The following is a 22428-nucleotide window of genomic DNA, read 5'->3' on the forward strand; positions in this document are numbered from 1 at the left end:
CCTGTTGGGGGGAGGGGGGGGCATGTAGCAGGAAAGGAGGAAAGCATTTGGAGACTAATCTCTCAGTTGTTGATTGCGCAACATTAAGAAGTATTAATGCAGATCTATATAATTTTTTTATATTATATATCTAGAAAACAGGAATCTCTGTTCAATCTAAACTACGTTTAAACATCTTAATGTTCATTTTAATTCAGTGGTTATTTTTTTCAGATTTATGACCTGTATGTAGGTAGTTCTCATTTGCTGAGTGGTAGATGGGTGCAGTCTAACCTTACAAAATAGACTTTCCTCTTTGCCCCCCAGTCTGATTAAATTCAGCTGTTTGAGCTGTGAGCTACATGCTTGCACTGTTTGAGAAACAGTATTATGTACATCCTGGATTTTTTCATAATTTTGTTTTATTTACAGTACCATCTGTGGCAGGTTCCCTCCCCTCTTCTCATAAACCTTCTAATTTTTCTTTTCTGATATCTACATCTAAGTAATTGTTCAGCTCAGCAAACCAACTGAAAGGCCAGCTTTTTTTTTTGTAATATCTCTTAGTGGTTGCTGGACAAAATTATTGTAAAGCAGTACCTCTGTAAAATGAGCACAGTAGATTTACTTAAAAACAGAGCTGAAAGATTGTTTTAAAGGGACTTTGTAAGACATTATGCTGTTCTTTGAAAGCATAGCTCTCTAAGGCAAATGAAATAAAATAACTTCAAATAATAAATTCAGGCTGCTATCTTCCCACACAAAGGATCTCATGTTACTGAATTTGTTTTATGTGTATACTTCAATTTGAGACAAATTATTGGGGCAGGAGGAACACACTTGTAGCATTAAAACCCAAACTGATTTTCCAAGTATATGTGAGCCAAAAGGGGAAAAGTGTGTGTGCTGTTGGGGGAAGTCCTTTCTCCAGGAGCAGTGTGTTCCAGATTGCCCGTGAGGTGCTGGTTCCTGTAGTAGTCCATGAGAAATCTTCATCAAAGAGGTCGGTGGAGTTTATATTTACCTTTTAAGAGTTGCTTCATGTTCAAGACAAAAAGCAGTTGAAGCATTCCACCATGCTATCACAGATAATCCTATCAGGTACTGGTAGTTGGGAGAATTAAAACAAGACCGTCAGTCTTCCTTTATGGAACAGAGCAATTACCTTGCCTGCTTTGCCAAGAGGAAAACTTAGTTCAGTTATCACTGGAAAGTACATGACTGTCTTTTCCAGTGAACCTTTAACTATGCTTAGTGATTTGTTTGACAATACAAAGATTCCTCTGAGGAATTGTTCCATCAGACCACCTGGAAGGTGTGGGTGTTTTTGAAGTGCTGATACAGGGTTTTTAAATATGATTTAGTGATAATTTAGATTCAAGGGATAAAACATACTCTGCTGTTGCTAAACTTCCAGAAAGCAAGATAGAGAACAACCATGAGAAAAAATAGCTGATATATAGAGAGTCTGCTATATAAAATTATGAATTTTTCATAATCTTTCTGGAATCCTTTCACATCCTCATAAAAGCATAGAAACTTAACTTGTATGCCATCTGGGAATGGATGCTACTGGGCAGTAAAAGCCAGCAGGAGAGGGGAATGGCATTGCACACAGTCTCACCAATAGTCGCAACTACCACTGAGTGGAGTAAGTCTAATAGTGGTAGCTACCAGTGTGCCGTGAACAAGAGAAACAACTCAGGGCTTCTGCTTAGCTTTGACTTTGGTTCTGAGTGAGTGGTAATAGCTGATATTTTACATGCATTGCCAGGTAGCTTAGAGTGCTGGTGGATTTTTTCATGCATTGATGCAAGTTTTTAAGGAACTTCTCTCTTTAAGGTTCTTCCCTAGTGTTTTGTAAACTGCTTTTCTTACTGTCATTTTTTGCTGCAGTTGTGATTCATTTGCTACTTTATCATGAAAATCTTTAAAACAGTTTTAGTGTAAAAATATTCACTACTCAGTTAAATATTTCAGGTTGTTTTTTTTTTTTTTAACACAGTCTGGGGTTGTGCCTACTTGAGAGGGTGCAGAATGCTTGATGATTACTCTGAGTTGCCAGGGCATGAAATGGCTCTTGTCAGAAAATTCTCTAGTTGCATTAGATCTGGCACAGTCCTGCACTAATACCTTCTATTTCTGACACAGTGTTAATGGAATTACATAGCTTTAAGCTGGTCCTGGCTGGAAGTATGGGTAGTGGAGCCATTCTGCTTTATTCATATATTATATTTATTCACTACATAGATATTCCCCTAGATATGAGATATTTTTTCTTACATGTATTAAAGCCTAAAGCTGAAACTTTGCTTTTTGTTCCCACGGAAAGCAAGTGGTAGCAAATTCAGTCTTGTCATTTTATATGACTGTAATTAAATGTTTGTGATATTGATTGCCGTTATTGCGAATGAATCAGAGACTGTTGTGGTATCTGATGGTCAGTTTGTGGGGAAGGAGATTCAGAGTTAAATCTGCAATAATTTTGTTATTTACTCTAAAGTATTGTGTTGTTTTTTTTCCAAATCAATTTTTTTCAGGATGTGTATAATTTTTTTCAGAACAGAATGGAAACTGTTGTAAAGATAAATAAATTAATTTCACTTCTGGAGTCCAAATTGAGAGTAATAGTCTTCCTTTCTGTTCACATTGTTTTGTATGCATTTCTTTTTTTAATAATCACTATTTCTTATATAAAATTAAAAGTAAAGTTTTTTAAATAAAATGAAGTGTTAAAAATGAAATCAAAAACTAAACAGTTGAAAAAATAGTTAATAGAAAGAAATCTCAAGATAGTTACTTTGATCTACAGTTTGCAAATGCTCTCATTAAAGCATCTGTTTAGCCAGATGTATCTCATAGTTGCTATATGTTTGTGAGTACCTCTTAAGTGCATTGCCATGTTAGAAATAACAAGCTGCAATAAAACATCTTCAGTTTGATTATTTAGAGTTTGTTTGGACTTCTGTAATATCTGTACGTATACATCATACGTACATGTGTATCTACACGAACCCAGGTGTGTGTACATTTGAATGCCTTATTTTCCTCCCTGTGTTTTGTTGAACATATTTGGTAAATTAGCTGGTTCAGCTTCTTAGTTTTAATAAAAAGACTTTTGTGTGTTGATTGGCCTCAGTAATACTTGAAAACAGTATTAATGATTGGTGTAGTTTTGAAGAGAGTAGTTTACTACTAAAATCTTTAAGTATTGCAGTGTAAGAAGCAGAAGGCAATCTCTGAAGTCCTTCCTTGCCAACAACTTTTTTTTATCTCTTTGTGGGAGGAAGTTATTGATCCAGGATAGCGGCTTCTTTTTTTAACTTAAAAGATAATGAATGCATATGCAATTGCCCAAGATGGGATTTGTAATTTAGTCAGTGCTTTCTACGTTAAAAATTGTTTCTACAAGCATATTTGTTGTGAACTGCTGAAGTCCTAAATAAAACCAAAATAAGAGTATTTAATCAATAAGTACTGAATGCTTTCCTATCATGTAAGTAGCTATTAATCTGCAAAGCTTTTGCAGCAATTCTGGTTTTCTTATGATGACTGAAAAAACTGTAAGTGAAGCTTCATTTTTCTTCTGATATGTATACTCTGTCCAGAGGTGCTGACTTTCTGAGCATTCTCATGACTAATGTAGCAGTCCAAAGAAGAGTGCAAATACTAAGGCATTTTATAAAAACAAAATTAGAATCTGAAGAGCGACCCTGAGTTGTCATAACAGTTGAGATTTTGGCTCTTCAATGATTCTTATAATTACAGAGAGAAAGCATTTATGCTTAATCCTATGTAAAGTTAGTGTATCTGATCTTAGGTATATGTGGCTTTTTTTCATTAAGGACTTTAGTCAGAAGTACTAGAATTTTTTGTTTTTATCATGAAACTCCAAGCCAGTTAGCACTTAATCATACTGAAGAAATTAACTGAATTGTTCAATATTTCCTTTCATGGTTAAGAGAGTTCTTCAAGAATCCTGGAATGGCAGGGGTGGAAAGGGACCTCTGGAGTTTATCTTGTCCAACACTTCTGCTCAAGCAGGACCACCTGAATCTGCTTGCCCAGGACCATCTCCGGATGGCTTTTAAATATCTCCAAATAGGGAGGTGTTTTATCAAGCAAGATAAAGCATTTTAAAGTGTAAAAACTTTCCTTTATAGTAGATAAATGTGCTGAACTTTACATCTATTGTGTCTGTAAGGGTATGTAGAAGGAGAGCGTCTGCTTCTTTAAGGGTATCTTGTCTAGGGCCTTTTTGCAAAGCAACAGGGGATAATAAGGAAAGGAGGCAGTGAAGTCTGGTCAGTCACATTAATTTATGAAAGCATGTGAGAATACGGGAATATTTATTTATTTATATTATACCATATTCTGGTTGAGGATTTCTAAGCTGGGACAAAATCACAGGAAACAAACCTCCCAGTCACAGTAATTGGTGGGCTTACAAGCTACAGGTGTCACATCCAGGAAGGGTGAACCTTGCAGCTGATAAGATTGTGAACCAAGGAGCCCTGGACTGGGAGGGTGCAGAAACTGCAGAGCTCTGCAAAGCCATGAGGGGTACAGGGGAAAAGGGGAGCAGGAGGAATAAAGAGGTGGGGGATTAGTAGAAAAGGGCTGGTATAAAAAGGGTCCACAAATGGGGGGGGGGGGGGGTTGTTAACCAGGAGAGTGCTGTGTGTGAGCCTTCTCTAGTGAACTTCTGTCTTTACCAGCTGGAGGGAAGGAAGGGGTCTCTTTGTCTGTCTGTGTGTCTCTGGGATAGGTGCTCAGCTTTGCTATCAGCCAGACCCACAAAGAGGAAAGTAGTCGCTGTATCCCCCAGCCTGGGCAGTGACCCTGGGTCCCTGGGCACCGGGCTGGGCCCCATCATTTGGACGGGATGGTCCTGGGCCTGAGCGGCTGGAGGAGGGCTTTGCTTTTCGCCTCCCTTGAGTGTCATGTTTTTAAACCAAATTATTACAAATAAAAGATACTGATGGATAATTTCCCTCTTAAGAGAAGTTATCAGTGGAGTACATTTGTCTAATAAAAGAAAATTGGCCCCAGTATGTAAACTTCCATTAATGTTTTTTTTTGTAGTTTGGTAACTGAGGGATTTTTCTTCGTTAGAAGGTATATTGTAGGGGGAAAAAAAAAGTTTAAAGAATGACATTTCTTATATTGTTTCTTCTGACACTGGGACATGATTTAAATTCAGCAGTTCTGTTTCGAGTTTGACTTACCATTTGTGCAGAAAAGTGAATTCAATCACTGAACTATAATTCTGCTTTGGAAAGCAGAAAGTAATTTTCACATTTCTGCTGGAAAAGGAAAGACAGGTGACTTTATTTTTTCACCTTCAAAAAGGACTTGCTGGATGAGGATTTCCTTAAAAGAAAATCCATCTTATGCTTTGTTTTTGAAGACCTTTATTTTAATAAGGTTTATTGTAGAAGTGATGTTTTGAGGTCATAGTTAAGAATGGAATTTTGTAATCACAGAAGTAGAGAGCCTGTATTATGTAGAAGGCGTAAAGTATAATACTTTGTAATACTTTGGGTGGGAAGAATATTGGTCTTTTGAGTATGCTAATTGCACAGAAAATACAAGTGTGACTTTTTCCCCCTTAAATTGGCAGCTGCACATGTATGAAGCTGACTAGGTTATATAATCACAGCAGCAAAGAGCAACAACAATTTCAATGTGGTTTTAGGTTACTTCAAATTTCTACATTGGATTATATCAATGCACCGTAATGTGTTATCCCGTGTTTTCGCAGAGTTGTAAATCTGTGAATATGTTTTTCTTCTTTATTTTGCCCCTATCACTGTGTATCTGAACAGCTATTACCCAGAGAAACAAAACAATCCCTCTTTGTATTGCAGTAGTACGTGCTTGCAGTTTCATGTCAGCTGTTGACTATACTTTATTCATATCTGCTTATCCTAGCACAGCATGTCAGATTAGGTGATACATGAAATTGACCTTGTGTCTTTTGTGGTAGTGTGAAAAAGAATGATGCTTAGCATCTTTGAAGTGCAACAGATTAGAATTTATCAAGTGTGTAAAAATATTTCAGAGGAAGAAACATCAATTTTTTGGAAATACTACACAGTGTTTATTTCTGTAGGAAAATTATTTTGTATTTTCTTAGTAATCTTTCACTGCATTTCTTTTTTTTTTTTTGAACACTTCTGCCATTCAAATCATTACAGAATTTAAACTTTTAAGTTTAAATGATAGTAAGATTTAACGATATGTTTGCTGGAAACAGCAGTATATTTCTTTTGAAGGCATAGTCAGTGTACATACAAGCATGTATTCTAATCTAGTCTAACACATCCGTCATCATCAGGTTTGGGGAATCTTTCACTGCGAGTTTACATATGGCAATTGTGCCTTGCTACGCTTTAGATAATACAATTGTCAGTTTTAGTAGACTGATAGTATTCTCTTTTCCAAAGCTGTCTAGTAACACTTATTTACGTTTCTGTGCCTGTACAATATGAACAATGGAGATTTTGTCAACTTTGTTTTAGTGTTACAACATCTTTGTTCAGTTCCTGAGCAAGCAAACTCTGGTGCCATAATTGCTAACTGCCTCGTAGAATTATAGCTATGGGGAGTTGTTTGTTTGCTTTTTTTTTTTTTTTTCTGTTTTAGAGTTGTGGGCAAAACAAACTTCACTTGGGGAATTTAATTCATTACCAATTAACAAACATTTAATTACCAATTCAGGTGTTGAAGAAGAAAGAAGATGTTTAAACATTTATGGAAAACATCTTTCCTCCACCTTTCCCAGGCTCAGCTTCACTCCAGACACATCTCCTTTTCCCTTCCTTGTCTCCACTCCCCTTTCGTTTCAAAATTTAGAGTTCAAACTGTAGAAGTTTTTGTAATGACTGAGTAGTGTTAATTTAATGCCTAAAAATTGTGATTTTTACTTGAGTATCTGTGCTAACTTTCTTCAAGCCAAAATTATGTGTACCTAAATGTATAGTAAATAGTTGATATCAAGTTAAAAATAGTAGGCTATGATGTCATTGCTCTATTTATCTGCTTTACAAGTAGTGTTTTAGCCCTGAACTGTAAGTTTCAGTAAATGCTAGTATACTAAGTATCCAAAAGAAAAACACCTTGTTGTCTTGATTAACTAGGACCAGATTTATAGATGTTTCAGGTTCTGAACGTACACCTGAGTTGATATTGGTTGTTTGAAAAGTTCTCAGGAAGATTAACCAGCTACTGTACCATGAAAAATCAATTCACTCTCACTTCATTTTCGATTTGTGAAATATCGAAACACACATGCTTCTGTAACCTGAAATGGAGTTTTGTTTTATGTCACCTGCAAATTCTGACCTATTCTGGGCAGTTTTGCTCTGACATGTTTTGTCATACCTTGTTTTGTAATTGAAATCTGAAAAAAATAGCATGTTTGTTGAAGACAGAGAAGAAGCTTTCTGTTTTCCTGGCTCAAAAACCTGTCCTTAATCACCCATTTCATTTTCAGATATTTGGGCTAATTTTTTTTTCCAAATGGGCCACACTTCAGTTGTTACACGGCTTTAACTATATTGACTTCGGAAGAGTTATACAGATCATAGCAGAAAAAATTTGGCCATATGGTTGCTCATCCCAACTTTAACATCAGTGTACTAATAACTTCCATCATGTCTGTTACTCATTCAAACACTTCTATATTTTACAGATTATTGCTCAGTGGTAACGCTTGTGGACCAATCAAATGCGAAGTTAACATGTACTCTTTTTAATGGAAATCTGGATTCTCTACCAAAAATTTACAAAATCGGAGATATTGTTCGATTTCATAGAATAAAGGTAGGTACTATTTTTTTTTTGTTGTTTCTAATGTGCTTGTTTTTTTGTAGTTACGGGGCTCCAGGGATATTTTAATTCTTCATATACTGAACTTCACATATGGAGATACTGGATGAAACAGTCAAATGGTAAAAATTGAGTTGTGGTTATGGTAGGGACCAAAACTGGAAATCCACTGTCAAATTTTAGAACAACAGCAACAACAAAGAAGCACTAATCTGGTATCCCTCTTTTTTTTAAAAAAAAAAAAAAAGTGCTAGAGGTGGTTATGTCAACTCCAAAATAATATTCGTTTTGTTTGAATATTTGTTTAGCTAGTTGGCAAAAATTAAGTGGCAATACTTGGAGATGAATAGAATTGAACTGACATAAACATGTACAATTCACTTCTCTTCAAATTATGGAATTATTTGAGAGATTACTTCAGAGCTTCTCTCATGGAACAGTTTTTAGACCAGCTGTGGAAGTTAAGTGTAATATAAGTAAGTGGGATGTAGTGTCCCAGTTCCAGCTGCTTCTTTGATGTTTATGTGCTTTACCTGGTGTATATCTGTATCAATGTCCCTGAAGAAAACTGTGTCAATAGCCCTGATATTGCTTCTGATGGATGTTTTTCTTGTGTCTATAAAGAGGAACTGCAGTACAGAGACACTGACTGCTAGCCTTGTAATGCTGGACCATACTTACTAAAGAGGTGACGAGTAATAGCAAAGAAATTATTTTATCATGTTACATACTAAAGTGCAAGATAACAATACATAATTATCTTTTTTGTTGTACTTAAAATAAATCAGAAAGGAGAAAATGTCCTGAAAAAGATCTTTTAAAAAAAAAAAAAAAAAAAGAAAAAACATATTCAAACACTCTAGAGGCAATTTAGGACTGTACAAAATAATGATGAAAGGGATAAAGATCAATAGTACCCGTATGTGAGTTTTGATGTGCTGTAGAATAAACTTAAAAAGTGGCAAGGTTTATCCGGTGATGGAGATTTGTGCCACTGACATTATTAGAAAGAGCTTGCTAAGTTTCAAACAGTCTTCAATTTTGAGACTTTGTTATTAATGTATATCATAAATACTTACAATTGAGAGAGAAACTAGCTAAGCCCTTCTGGGTTAGTATTAACCTTCCCTAAAGTCATGTTTGTATATAATAAGAGTGGAATTAAGCTATATTTAGATTTTGAACCTTGTGTTGCTTATCCAGTACTTGAGGTGTGTTGCCAGTCTTGGAAGTTCGTTGATTTGACTTCAGACAGAAAAGTGTTACAGTTAATTTCAAATTCTTTCTGAATCCCATAGGATAAACGTTAGAAAGACGTACTGGTTTCTGAAACTCAGTGGGAGGTAGAAACGTCTTTCTTGCTTCTGAAGTCAAAAAAAAAAATATATATATATATATGGAAAAAAGGAGAAAGTAGAAGGGAGGGTGCTTAAAAGAATTGAAAAGTTGCACGTGTGGTAGGTTAATAATGGATTATTTTTGAGATGTGGGGACTACAGGTTAAAAACTTCCACCTTCAGGGAAGTTATGAATGCATCTCTGTTATGGACGGCTAATAGTGTCTCAGCTCCACTATTTATCTTTCGTGTAAACTTCCTAGTACAAGCTATTGATAAAGCAGATGTAAGAGAGAGCCTCGCTGTTTACCTGATTTCGGAACAAATTTTTGAGGATCATTCTAAAATGCTTCTCAACTTGTACTTCATCATTTTTCAAGACTGTTTTAATATTTAAAGATATGTTCCAAGGTCAGTTAATGTTCCCCCTGCATTTCTTTTCCATTGTAGCTGAGATGTTTAAGTGAATGCCAGCCCTAACACTTCCAGCTGCCTACAATCCATATCCCCTCAGATGCATAAGCTGACAGATTGTCTGACTACTTTCTAACTTAAAATGATCTTAATCAGCAGTCATTTAATTTAAATAGGTGTCTTTTTCTGGAGGGGGTTGACTACACCAGACTAACAGTTACTTTGCAAGTTCTGTTACCTGATCTGAGCAGGTAAAAAGCTGCTGAGCTGCCGCAGAAACTTGGTGCCTGGTGTTGAGAGTGAAGTGGAAGGAGTTAGTGTAACTGGATGTGTGATTGCTGTGTAACACCGTTTTCAATTTAAAAAAATGAACTCTAATTAGAGCTCTAAGTACAATGTCTGCAATTCCTCATTCACTCTCTTCATTTGTCTTCAAGCCTTATCACCCTCTTAGTTTGCTGAATGAAAAGCAGTCGAGGGTACCAGAGGCCATAGTCTGTCAGAACTGTGCTTAACAGTAAGAACAGATATATATATATATATATATATGTGTGTGTGTGTGTGTGTATATATATATATATAATATATATATATAGTCCTTACAGTGTGTATTCACATTTCTGTGTCCCAGATATGCTTTGAGAGACTCTGAAGCAGTTGATATGGATAGCAAACACATTTTAAAAATGACTGTTCCCTGCTAAGCTCTCAGCTGCTAATATATAACTTCTTTTCATAGTAATGCAGGTGTTGGCAAGGTCCTATGGTTCAGAGCTAATAATAACTTAAAGGAGAATATTCTGTTGGGATTACTGTGGGTAGAGTCTCATTTTATTTGCTCAGTATTTGTTCCATACAATGAAAAATTTAAAGTGTCTTGGTAACAGGATTGATTTTCCAGTTTTAATTACATTTCTGTTAATATTTCTTGAAATGCATTTTTGTGACCTCTTACGATGATGTCTCGTGAATTGTAATACTTATTGAATTACAGTACTATATTTGGGCCTTCAACCACAGTCAGTGCTCTGCAGAGATGACAGTCTGGGGATTTGTTTTGCCCTCTACTATAAAAATGAGGCCTGTGAACTAATCGTCTAGTTCCTCTCCTCACTTGACTTGGAGTTTTGGCTTGTGTTCTGCCTTCTCTGTATTAGACAAACCCTGCCATGATGATAGAATTGTTCATTTCCTCTTTGACTTTTCTCTAGTATTGCTTATTACCTCTGAGTGATTCTCAAATAAGAATTTATTTCCACACTCCTAGTGAAGTGAATTGATACTTTACTTCTAATTTAATGTTTGTGGATTGGACAAAAGTGAGATTGAAATGAAGCATATTCTTGTTTAGGTGTTCATCTTGTTCAGTTTACTCTGCCTCAGTTGTCCCACGGAGTTGCTGTCTGGGATGTGTTCTGCTGACACTTTTTCCAGAATACAGACTGTTGTTGAGCACCTCACGTTTTCAAAACACTGTATTCATTGACATCTAATTCAGCAATCAGTGCACAGTGCTTCTACTACTCAGAGTCTGTGTGATTCAAGTTGAATGCTTGGAAGATGAACACCAAATAAGTGACCTTTCATTATAGACTTTCCTTATGTGCCTTCCTTAGCGTAATGCAATCACTGTAACAATGCAATTACAAAGATCAAAGTCTTAATTCTCTACTTTTTGTCATAGTATTGCTACTGTTATCTTCTTTTACTTTCATGCCTTGGCTTGTTTTGTACCTAGGCTCCAGTTGCTGCAACAAATGAAGCAGGAGTTTTAAGGATGGCAGCTTCTTCATTACACAGCACTAATTCATCACCACCGCACTTATCAAGTCATGCACTGCATAGGAAAATGTCCTGTAGAAAAATAGGGTAATGGAATGTGGTATCATAATAAGTGCACCATGAGCTGAATTGTGTTTGCACAGACAATGGTAACTGTGTCATTCCAGGACTTCGAAATGCTTATGGTTTATAATTTTAACGGTCTAACTTTGCAGTTAGATGAAGAAAAACTGCAAGAAAAAAAAATCCTTGTGATCAAATGCATATTCAGCTGTTCTAGACTGTTTAGATTTACAATATAAGCATATTGCTCCTTTGAGAAAGAGTACTTTATAGCCATCATCTATAGGTGTTTATTCCCTCTGTGTTGGCCAGTGAGTTTACAAGAGTAAGATGTATGTTTTGCTAGAGAGTTTCTAAGCTGTCTGCCTGTCCACAGTAGAGTTATACTTGGGAATCTGAATATCAAGCATCTAAGGCTTGGCTTTATAAATACAGAAGGATTGATCACATTTTTTATTTTATTTTTATTATTATCCCTACTGGTTCTGTCCTGTCTCTGTTACTTGCCCTTTTTTTTAAACCAGTCTGCCATTATTTCCAGGAGCAGTCTCACCTCTGTGCTTAGCTAGAGGTTTCCATGTCTCAAAGCATTCCTTCCTTTAGTTTAATTTAGTTTGCCCCGTTAAAGTTAGTTCTTTCTCTTGCTATCTGGTACAATATGGAAAGCACTGACAGAGGGGCACAGTTACATGCTCACTCCTTGTTCCTAGATGGCTCTGGCCATAGCTGCCAGGTTGATAAGTATTATGACAGAGGAAAATCTGAAGCTTAGGTATAGAACATAGTGAATGTTAAACTTAGGGAGAATTTTTCTGCCAGACTCTTAATGCCTTCTGAGGAAATACTGTTCAAATACAGAAATTTCGACAAAGTTAGATATGAGACTTTTTGTTAAAAAGTATGTGTTAAAGAACATATTGCTTGAGACAGTGACATCCAGTTATCAAATTCTTGCTCTGAAGAGTGGCAATAATTTACGTTTTTAGTAAGTGATTGTGAATTTCTTTTTTAACACTGGAAAATGAACATTTTCTTGGAAATACCAGTATTATTCTTGCTTTTGGCTTCCTTTCAAAAATTATGTAAAGCATTCAATTCACTTTGAAGTTTTGTTGAAGGTTAAATTAAAAACCAATTATTTGTCCTATAGTAAATAATGTCAAGAAGTATTGACTGTAGATAGTGATAGAGTTCTTCAACAATTAGATGTCTTAGAATTTTGCATGTTTTCTAATTTTTTTTCAAGTTACTTAATCATATCTTAAGTATGTAGGAAATTTTCCAAAATACATTAATTTATTACTTTAGCAGAGTTTTCTCAAATATGCTGTGTCACTTTCTGTGAGGAATATTTCTAAAGCAGTATCACAATGCCTGATTTTTTTTAATTATCAAAACAGAAAATATTTCGGCTAGTTTAAATATTTATTCTTTGTGTATACAGTTTTTGTTCACAAAAATTATTATAACATGTACATGTGAACTGGTAAATGAAACGTACAAATTATTGTTAATTGTTTTCTTTAATTTGTGTTACATTACTGCAGAAATTTCTGTTAATCATATTTTGAGCACATCAGTTCTCAGGAATAGTAGAGGATAATTATATTTATATAATTAGGATATTAGGATTACAATTCTATGATCCTAATATCTGTGTATTTTTCATATCTTCATTAAAATTTATTTTGCTTCCATATGACTTGCCTCACTTCTCATCGGACGGTGCCTTCAGTTTTTGTAACTCATTTTCTTGTTATTACGTTTAAACATGTTCAAGCTGGTTTAATTTAAATGAGCATACAGGTTATTTATTGAGTTACTTCAAATTGATTCTGTTCTATTGCTACCTCTGTCTCAATACAACTGGAGGTACATGTGTACTAGAATTACGTTATTAAAATATGAGAAAATGTAATCAACACACCATATTATCCGAACTTGTTTAGACTGTGATGACTACGCTTAATGTGAGAAAACCATTACAAAATATAAGGAAATACTCAAAATTCATTTGTGTGCCTCTCTGACAGGACACGTTTTTCATATAAACAGAATCAGTGACAACTTGAAAATTTTTACGAAGAAATTAATCTCTGGATCTGATTTGATGTTAAGATGCAGGTTCAGTTGTCTAGCATGTTCTTGAGTAGTAAGTTATTAAATTAGTAACAATTTCAAGGAATTGTTATTTTTTTGGTTTTGTAGTACATTCCTATTTGCATGTTCCAGTGTGGGATTTATATATCATTCAAATGCTCAATCTGGAACTTTGTTGGAGCTTGGAAGTATGTCTTCCATGGGTGTGGTCATGTTTTTCCTACTCCATCCCATCCCATTGTTATGCACTGCATGAGTCTCAGAATGGAAGGCAAATATTTCATGCTTCCAGGTTAATTTTAAGCTTAAATTTACAGATTAGTTTTAAAAATTGTAGGACTGAAGTCATTCTGATGTTCCCAAGTCTGAAGTGGGCTAGTGAGAAACATGTCCAAAGGTCATATGCTAAATTTTTAGACTCTTCTTGCCCTTTGCAATTCCTAATAAAGCTCAAGAATTTCAGCAGTTTTAGAACAGGAACAAATTGATGGGATTAGTTATCAATATCCTTGTAGGTGGTGCTGGACATATGATGTCTTGTACTCTGTGGTTACAGTCTTTGAGATTGACAGATTATCATAGATCCAAGACGTTGATTTTTGTCTTAAGTCCATAGTACGAGGGAGTAACTCACATTTAATAGAAAGCCAATTTCGGAATTAAATTGTTGAGGCTATTCATACCCTAAAAGACTTTAAGAAAAATCTTTTGGGATTTAGAACTACAGATAAGATAATAACATTTAACAGGAAAAAGCAACCTTTGTTTATAACCCATCACTGGTCACGTGGGAAGCAGTACTCATTGGGTGAACCCTGTAGTTGAATTCAAACAGGTCTGGAACCTGTGTTAATCTTGGGCCAATGGCTCTTAGATGCCATTCCATTCTGTGTTGGCTACTTGTGCAGCTAAAAATAGAAAGAAGTAAATAGATTTTTATAAATAAATAAACAAGAAAAGGAGCCCTAAAGAATCTCCATCCTTTATTAACGTGGAGGGAAACATCCAAAGAAGGGCAACAAAGCTGGTGAAGGGTCTAGGGAACAAGTTTTATGAGTAGCTGGGGTTGGTTAGACTAGAGAAAAGGATTCTCAAGGGAGACTTTATTACACTCTACAATTGGCTTAAAGGAGGCTACAGCAAGGTGGGTATTGGGCTTTTCTCCCAAGCACCAGGTGGTAAGATGAGGGGAAGTGGCCTCAAGTTGCATCAGGGGAGGTCTAGGTTGGGAATTTGAAGAAACTTCTTTACTGAAAGGGTTATGCAGCACTGGAGTAGGCTGCCCAGGGAAGTGGTTGAGTCACCATCCCTGGAGGTCTTCAAGAAAGGTGTAAATTTGAAACTTAGTAGTATGGTTTAGTGGTAGACTTCAGTACTAGGTTAAAGGTTGCATTAGATGATCTTAAAGGTCTTTTCCAACCTGAGTTATTCTATAATTTCATAAATAGGCTAAATATATAAGTGAAGTAACTTTTTTTTGTTGTGACACAATGGAGGCTATATCTTTTTCTTGTTTGCTTTTTCATCAAGTCTCTGCTCCAGCTGTTCTTAACCATTTTTCGAGTTTAAGTGCAGTGATCTCAAACTTTATGTAAAGTGATGAGTGGATGGGGGGAATTGAAGTGTGTCATCCATTTGGGACTTGGCACCTTCAGTACCTGGCATAAGGTAAAATTTTTATCTATCTCTAGAAAGAAATCCTTTTTCATAGCCATCATTTATTAAGAACTAATTGGGATTTTGTGGTTCTCCTTGTGCACATATCCCAAGGTCCCGTCTCTTTTTTTTTGTTTGTTTGGAGTTTCACTTGAAATGTAATCCATGTACAGGTGCTTTTTTCCCAAATTCCTACAGATCTTTGTAAACATTCAATACAGTCAAAATATATCATAATCCATGCTGGGAAACTTTACAGATCTTGAGTTGTCAAGTCCTAGGGTGGCAAAGGGAGTGTTTTGAAGGATGGTTGCTGTCTAAGAGAGTGATCTAGGGAGGCTAGGGAGGACAGGTGTCCAAGGGAGGCTGTGGAATCTCCATGCCTGAAATTTTTCAAGACTCAACTAGCCAAAGCCTGACTCAACACAGTGCTGACAACGGCCCTGACCTGGGAAAAAGGTGGGACTTGTTGGTCCCTGAAGTCCTTTCCAACCAAAATTTCTGTTTCTGTGACTGGAGTGTACTTGGACAGTATCCATGGTCTTTTCAGTACAGCCATCTGTAGTTCTGTGTAGACCTTCATAAAGCTTTTGCTGCTGAAGGTTTGTGACTCTGAGAAGGTGTCATGTTTTTTGTCAGTGCTTATTTGTGTAAGTTATCTTCCTTATATGTCAGCAGACTCCTGTTTGCGTGACACAATAGCGTATGCATATATACATGTGTTTAACTGAGGGCACTAAGTTGCTCACCACAGCAACTGTAATTCTTGCAGGTATATTGTGCATAGGAGACCTTGCTCACTTTCTCTTTCACTAGTATCTCACATAAAGTGTGATTGTGCAGTTGAGAGGAGACAGGTTATAAACATCCCTGTCAAATACATCCTATCAGCTCTGTTACTGTCTCAGAGGACACTTTTGTTTAACAAACTTTATTTACTGCTGCCATCAATCTCATGGAACTTTTTAAGTGATATCTTTCTGCCCCATCCCATCTTTGAAAAAATAAATCCTAAAGGCCTCTAGAAACTACACAGTACCTAGAAATTGCACAGTACCTACTGGGGGGGAATTGTCGTTTTATACAAAAGTCTCAGATTATTTCTGTTCCCTAAGTTAAACTCATTTGAAAATTGTGTGTGGAAAATATAACTCATTAACAGTATCACTGCTTAACTTGATCTGAAATTTACTTGGAGTGCCATAATGAATCAATATTTGTCTATGAATTTTGTTCATTTACACTCCAGTGATTTCTCATCACTATCACAATGATTAATTTTTAAAGGACAAGTTCAGAGAATTTCTGTTGACAATCAACTGTTCTATGGGTCTGACAATTTCCTAGCTTTGAAGTACTTTCTAACACATTTGACATTTACTCTTTTGTTTCTTCTGTTGTTCACTAAGTAATGTTGTTGAATGCTCTTTATCTTTGAGGCCACTCAGTGTCTTTTCCATGTACCCATACCTAAGTACATTTGGTTTCGCTTTGAATCATCGGTAATTTTCTCATCGTGGCACTTCACATTTGCCTTCTTAAATATTTTATTTCCTTTCTTGTTTTATAACTTCCTTAACATTACGGCTGATTTCAAAGCCATTAAATGAAGGTACTAGGAGATGTCAGAAGTACAGTATGTTCAAACAGCCCCAGGAATGCTTAAAACATGAGCTAAAATATTTGGAAGATGGGGAAAATAGTGTATGGTAAAGTATTATGGAAGCCAACGGAGACAAAGTAGTTTCTTGAGCTGTTTTCCTGGAAGGTTTAGAACCTTCATAAATGTATCGGCTAGCGGTCCAGGACAGATTTTTTTCTAAGAAAAAAAGTCAAGATATTTTTATGATGATTGAAATGAATTAATGATGAAATTAAATAAATTAATGAAGTAGGTAAATTGGAAATAAAAACACTTTGAGAAACATTTCACATGTCAGACGAGATACTTAATAATATGCTTGAAGTATCATTTGATAACGGATGAATGAGTAAAATTGATGAAAGAGAGCTTTCTTCCCCTCTGGATATTACCTATTTTGAGAAGCTATGGAATATAATGCCAGTGGCTGCAACTAAAGTAGATCTATGAATTTGCCCCAGATAATGTCTTTGTGTTATAGTGGAACTTTTTTTTTCCAGATCTTCTGTAATTCATTCTTGGAAGGAACTGGTTATGAAACTGTGCTTTTCGAATTAGTCCTGACTTTTGTCCTGATTCCTGACCTTTCTTGTACTTTCAATATTTAAACCTAAAGGTTAAAAGACTAATCTTTACAGAGTTACAATTAAGGAAAAGCTATGAATTGATGTGCTCCATTGGTCAGGCCTGAGATGATTCTTAATTCATTTATGCCTCTAGACAAATTTTATGTCAAAGCAGCAGAGATTAGAGTTCCTGTTACCAAGCTTGAACTTCTTTGTTTATGGATTCCAAATGTTTGTTTTATTTGCATGCTTTTTAAATCTCAGTGTGTTATAAAATTTAGGCCTAAATCATGGGCAGTGTTTAGAACTTTTGTTAGCTTTACATTCTGCGTTTTTAAATCAGTAGGATTTTCAAACATTTGAAAATTGAGTGGTAGAGACAAACTAGTTTGTCTCATAAATGCTATATTAAAAAAGAAAAAGCTTTGCTTTTTTTTTTTTTGTCAGCTACTTTTAATTAAAAAAGGGTAGATCAAAACATCTGGTTGAAAATCAAGGTTTGAGATTTCTTGGTACTACATCATGCAGGGCTGTGATACATACATTTTGTAAATATATGTTTCTATTTTTTTAAGTGCAGGGAACAATAATACTGGACTAGATCCTTGAAGAAATGCTTCAGACTTTGAATGCCATGGTTGATATGGCAGCAGATACACAGCTAAACCAGCAGGATACAAGAGACCTGCCATGTGCAAAACAGTAGACATCAGAGCAATAGTGAAAGCTATACCCGTAATTAAAGGGATGAAAACTGCTCTCTGTTTACTTCGTAAAAAAAAAAAAAAAAGTAACTTCTGGAACTGGGAAAGATAATACCTATTTTTTAGTATCAGGAAACAGGATCTATTGTGAGAGGCAGAAAACAGGAATCTGTAATACGTTTGCTCTGTCATTGCTCTGCTGTGAGACCTTTAAAAATTATTTTTTCTCAGGCCTCAGTTTCCCTGCCAGTAAAAGCAATACTAATGTGTTCCTTACACAAATATTTTGAGATTTATGAATAAAACGCTTTGCACTGATGCTTTATATTTACAGGTTGAGGTATTAGTCTCTCTCTCAAAAAATTGTTAGTGTTAAATTTTATTTTTGGCTTATACACTGTTTTCTTGTTAGTGTTTATTTGCTTTTTTGTTTTTATTTTGACTCCTTTTACCTACTGGCACCAGGAACAAAAATGATCAATAACCTAATCTTTATACACATGATAAAATAGAAGCATAAGAATATTACAGTGAATTATGACCATTTTTTCTTCGTGTTCTAGATCAGAGAATACAATGGACAGATGCAGGGAATTACCAGTGCGGGATTTGCATCCTTGACATTTGATGGAACTGTAGGAGCACCAGTAGTTCCTCGAACCTCTAGTAAAGTATATACTTTCATGGATGAAGAACAAAAAACAGTAGAAGAATTACGTATTTGGGCAGCCAGTAATCTTTCCATCTCTGGACCAGCAGCAAAACTGTCTGGTGTTCGACCAATGCTGTTCTTTGATCTCACTTGCCAGCTGGTGGGGAAGGCACAAGTGGATGGATCTTCTTTTCTTCTAAAGGTAGATTTATTTCCTTGAATTTGTTATAATGTTATGTGGATAAATATGTAGAGGCTAAGGAAATGTATGATCCTTTACCCTTCTATTTCTATGAAAACAAAACAGAAATCCCAGTTCTTTTTAAAGTTGCTCATATAATTTTTCTTCAGAGAGTGTTTTAAGGTGCATTCATATGTATGGCAGTTTTCACAGACATGTAGGTAAATGTTGTAGGATTTCTTAAAGTTGAATAATACTGTTAGTTTTGAATTTGAACCTTGTCTTTTAGTCAGTAGCAATTCTAGTTTTTCTAGATCTACAGGATATAATTAATGCAGTATGTAGCATTCTCTAGAGCTCTAGGTAACTTCTTTTAGTTATGTATAAGCACTTTGGGGATCAGTGCCTAATGAAAGTACAAAATGTTGAAATGCCCCACAACCGGAAAGTACCTTCCATGGAGTGATCCTTAACATCAACTAAGTATAAACTAGATCTCCATATTTTTCCTGTCTTAGCTCCCTATGCATCAGCCTGATGTTATTCTGAAACACCTCTGTATTTCTTCTCAGTATTTTAAGTTGATTGTTAAAATGTGAGTGATGAACAGACTATTATAAAGTCGTAAAATGGAAAATAACATTATTCCTTGGTACTGCTGCATTAAATGTTGCTATGATATTTTTTGAAATAGCACATTGCATTTTTCCTTTACTAAAGTAGGAAAGTTTTTTCTCATGCAGAGCAATGAATGCACTACACAGAAAGAAACCTTAAGTGTCATCCTGTAACATGTTTTGCAGCTGTTAAAAGTATTTCCATTTAACTATCTTGTGAAATGGTTGTCATGATACTCAGTAAAATTTCAGAACTTTGTGGACTAATTGTCATTCATTAATAAGTATATATTCAGCACTGAAGGACCCTTTGCAAGGACAGAGGCAAGTGCTTTCTTAAGTTATTAATATTTATTTACCTTCTTTTGTGTGTTGTAAGCTCTAAAGTCTATTTTGTCAATTTTGTATAGTAATGAGAATAACTTGAGGGATGGGGATTGTCTAGACAGGACAGTAAAAGCTTAATGAAAACCAATAGCACTAGTTCAGTTTCTCTGATACTGATTCCTTGTCAGGGTCTTTTTTTTTTTTTTTTAGCACATGAAAATGTTAAATACTTTAATCTGCATTAAAATACATTACAAAAACTAAGGTAGATGAACATTGATATGCTTTTGCTCCCTTCAAACAGGTCAGAGTCCTTTCCTTGTATATCAAATGTTGGTCATGCTGTAAGAGAAGCCTTTTATAAAACTTGTAGACAGAAGTCTGGTTATTTTGTTGATTCACTAAACAAAGGAACAAAACACCACCGGCTCAAGTGGATTGATCATTAAATATTATTTACTATTAAATTTCTGTTCTTAGTTTTTATAACTGATTTAAATTTGCAACGTCATTCCAAGTGTATCACTTATTTTAGTGGTTGGTAATACAGTAAAGCATAATGAGGATTTTAATCATTGAACTCAAATAAGTAGTGTGGTATTGTTTCAAATGTAACTAAAATGACTTCGAGTGATTTTGTGCATCACCCATAGCATAACCTTTAATATTCCACTTGGTAAATGACATAGCACAGCACCTCAGTCTGATGTAGCATGAAGACTGAATAACTTACCTTACAAAGGTAGGAAGGAGGTGCTTACCTCTTTCTGAGAATTTTGTTTTCAAACCAATGGAGACCTCATGCTAGAAATTCTGCAGTCATTTATACCTTTCATAAGAGTTTTACTATTCTTCTTTTCTTCTGTCTGTCAGTTGTCTGTGTTAAGCTAAGTCATACGATTAGCATATTCAGCTGAGAGACTTAATGAGTCAGGACAGCAGGCTTCATCGTATCTCTCCGATTTCAGCATCTTGCGTGGTGATCAGAGGTCATCACTAACTATTCTGTAATACCAGTCTGTTTATGGCTGGTAATGGAACCATTTGCTGTTTCTTATCCAGAGTTCATCTGATTATTGTTGGAAAGAATGAAGGCACAAGGATAGCTGTTCATAACTGTGGCATTAGCAGATACAGAGAAATTAATAGGAAGTCATAGCTACTGTATTTTCATCCACAATTTAAGTAGAGTGAAGCTGGTAAGCTCCTGACATATCTGTGCTCTTATTTGTGTAATTAAAAAGACAAAACCACATATCTATCTAAGGACTTTTTTTGTCAAGAGAGTCTACGGGCTTAGAAATTCTTCCAAAAAACGCCCTGACACCAGATGCATTAGTTCGTCTTGCAAAGGACTAAAGCTAAATAAGTCGACCTTGGACCTGACGAGGCGCATTGAAGTTACTTCAATCATTTTGTAAGATCCCATCTGTTAAGTGTAGAACTACAAGTATGTCAAATAAAGCCAGTTGAAAAATATAGGAAACTTGACAAACTTAAAGTTCTTCATTCTGTCAAAGTGACTATTTTCATAAATACTAAATATAAATGCTAAATTTCATAAACACTAAATCTGTATTTCTCTAGCTCAGCTTTAGGAAAGCCTGGCTAATTCAAGCAACGGGTAGCATCTCATTCAAAGGTGGTTTTAAATACTTCATGGTACAGGATCAGAAAATAATAGGCTTTTTTTTTCCCTTTTAAATCCGTGGCAGCATGTACCACCTCATTATCAGGGTCCTTCAGAATACACTCTTATTTCAGAACGTTAATTTGATGTTATGGGTCATTTTTGCTGTAAACAGTTTTCCCTTTTATCTCTTGATTTGGGATGAGTATTTCAGCCATGAGTTATTCTCGGTGCATTTACACATGGCTTTGCTGCTGCTTAGATCTTTTCCTGTGGGTCCTTTGATCCACAGCAGTTAAGCATTCAGAAAGGGGTAGAAACCCTTTAAAAATTAACCTTTGGTGTCTTTGCCTTACCCCTCCGTTCTCACCCACAGTGCTTTTTTCATGATACCAAAGAGGTGGTATCATGAACTATCTTAAAAGTAGCTTCTGTTGGACCAATATGCATGAGTTTCTATGAAATGAATTTGGTCTCACAATCTCAAATGCTTCTAGATTATTATTTTTTCTGTACTAATATTTCAGAGCATTATTTCGGTTGTTGCCTTTGAGAAGAGTGTGTCTTTAGGAATTCTAAACTATAGCTTACAGAATATATTGTAAGGGGCCAGCACTGAAAGTTTACTGTTGAGTAGTAAGATTGTGGTTGCAAAGTGCTAAGTCTGTTATTATATTATATTATATTATATCTTATATATTTATATATATTATATCTTATATATTATATATTATATTATATCTTTTTTTTCATAATTTTGGTAGCTCAAATATAATTCTATTGATATTTCACTACTTAAGTGTATGTCATGAACTTAGCTTTAGGGAACCAATTTTTAGAATCCTAGTTATTAGGTATATGTTAAATAGTGATGCTTTTCTGATCTGTTCTGCATAACTAGCAGTGTAGACTGATGTAGGAAATCATCAGTAATTAATGGAGCAT

The 22428-nt window shown here is 35.3% G+C and overlaps 1 protein-coding gene across 4 annotated transcripts in view; it reads left to right on the forward strand.

Annotated features, from left to right (window-relative positions):
• Positions 1-22428, forward strand: part of POT1 (protection of telomeres 1) — a 73550-nt gene that overhangs the window by 23968 nt on the left and 27154 nt on the right. For all 4 annotated transcript variants that reach the window (XM_040549667.1, XM_040549648.1, XM_040549640.1 and 1 more), the window contains 2 exons: positions 7676-7806; positions 18640-18930. In XM_040549667.1, the coding sequence (XP_040405601.1) occupies positions 7676-7806; positions 18640-18930 (422 nt within the window). The remainder of the gene's footprint in view (positions 1-7675; positions 7807-18639; positions 18931-22428) is intronic.

Source organism: Cygnus olor, chromosome 1 (genome assembly GCF_009769625.2).
Source record: "Cygnus olor isolate bCygOlo1 chromosome 1, bCygOlo1.pri.v2, whole genome shotgun sequence".
In the NCBI taxonomy this organism is placed as follows: domain Eukaryota; kingdom Metazoa; phylum Chordata; class Aves; order Anseriformes; family Anatidae; genus Cygnus; species Cygnus olor.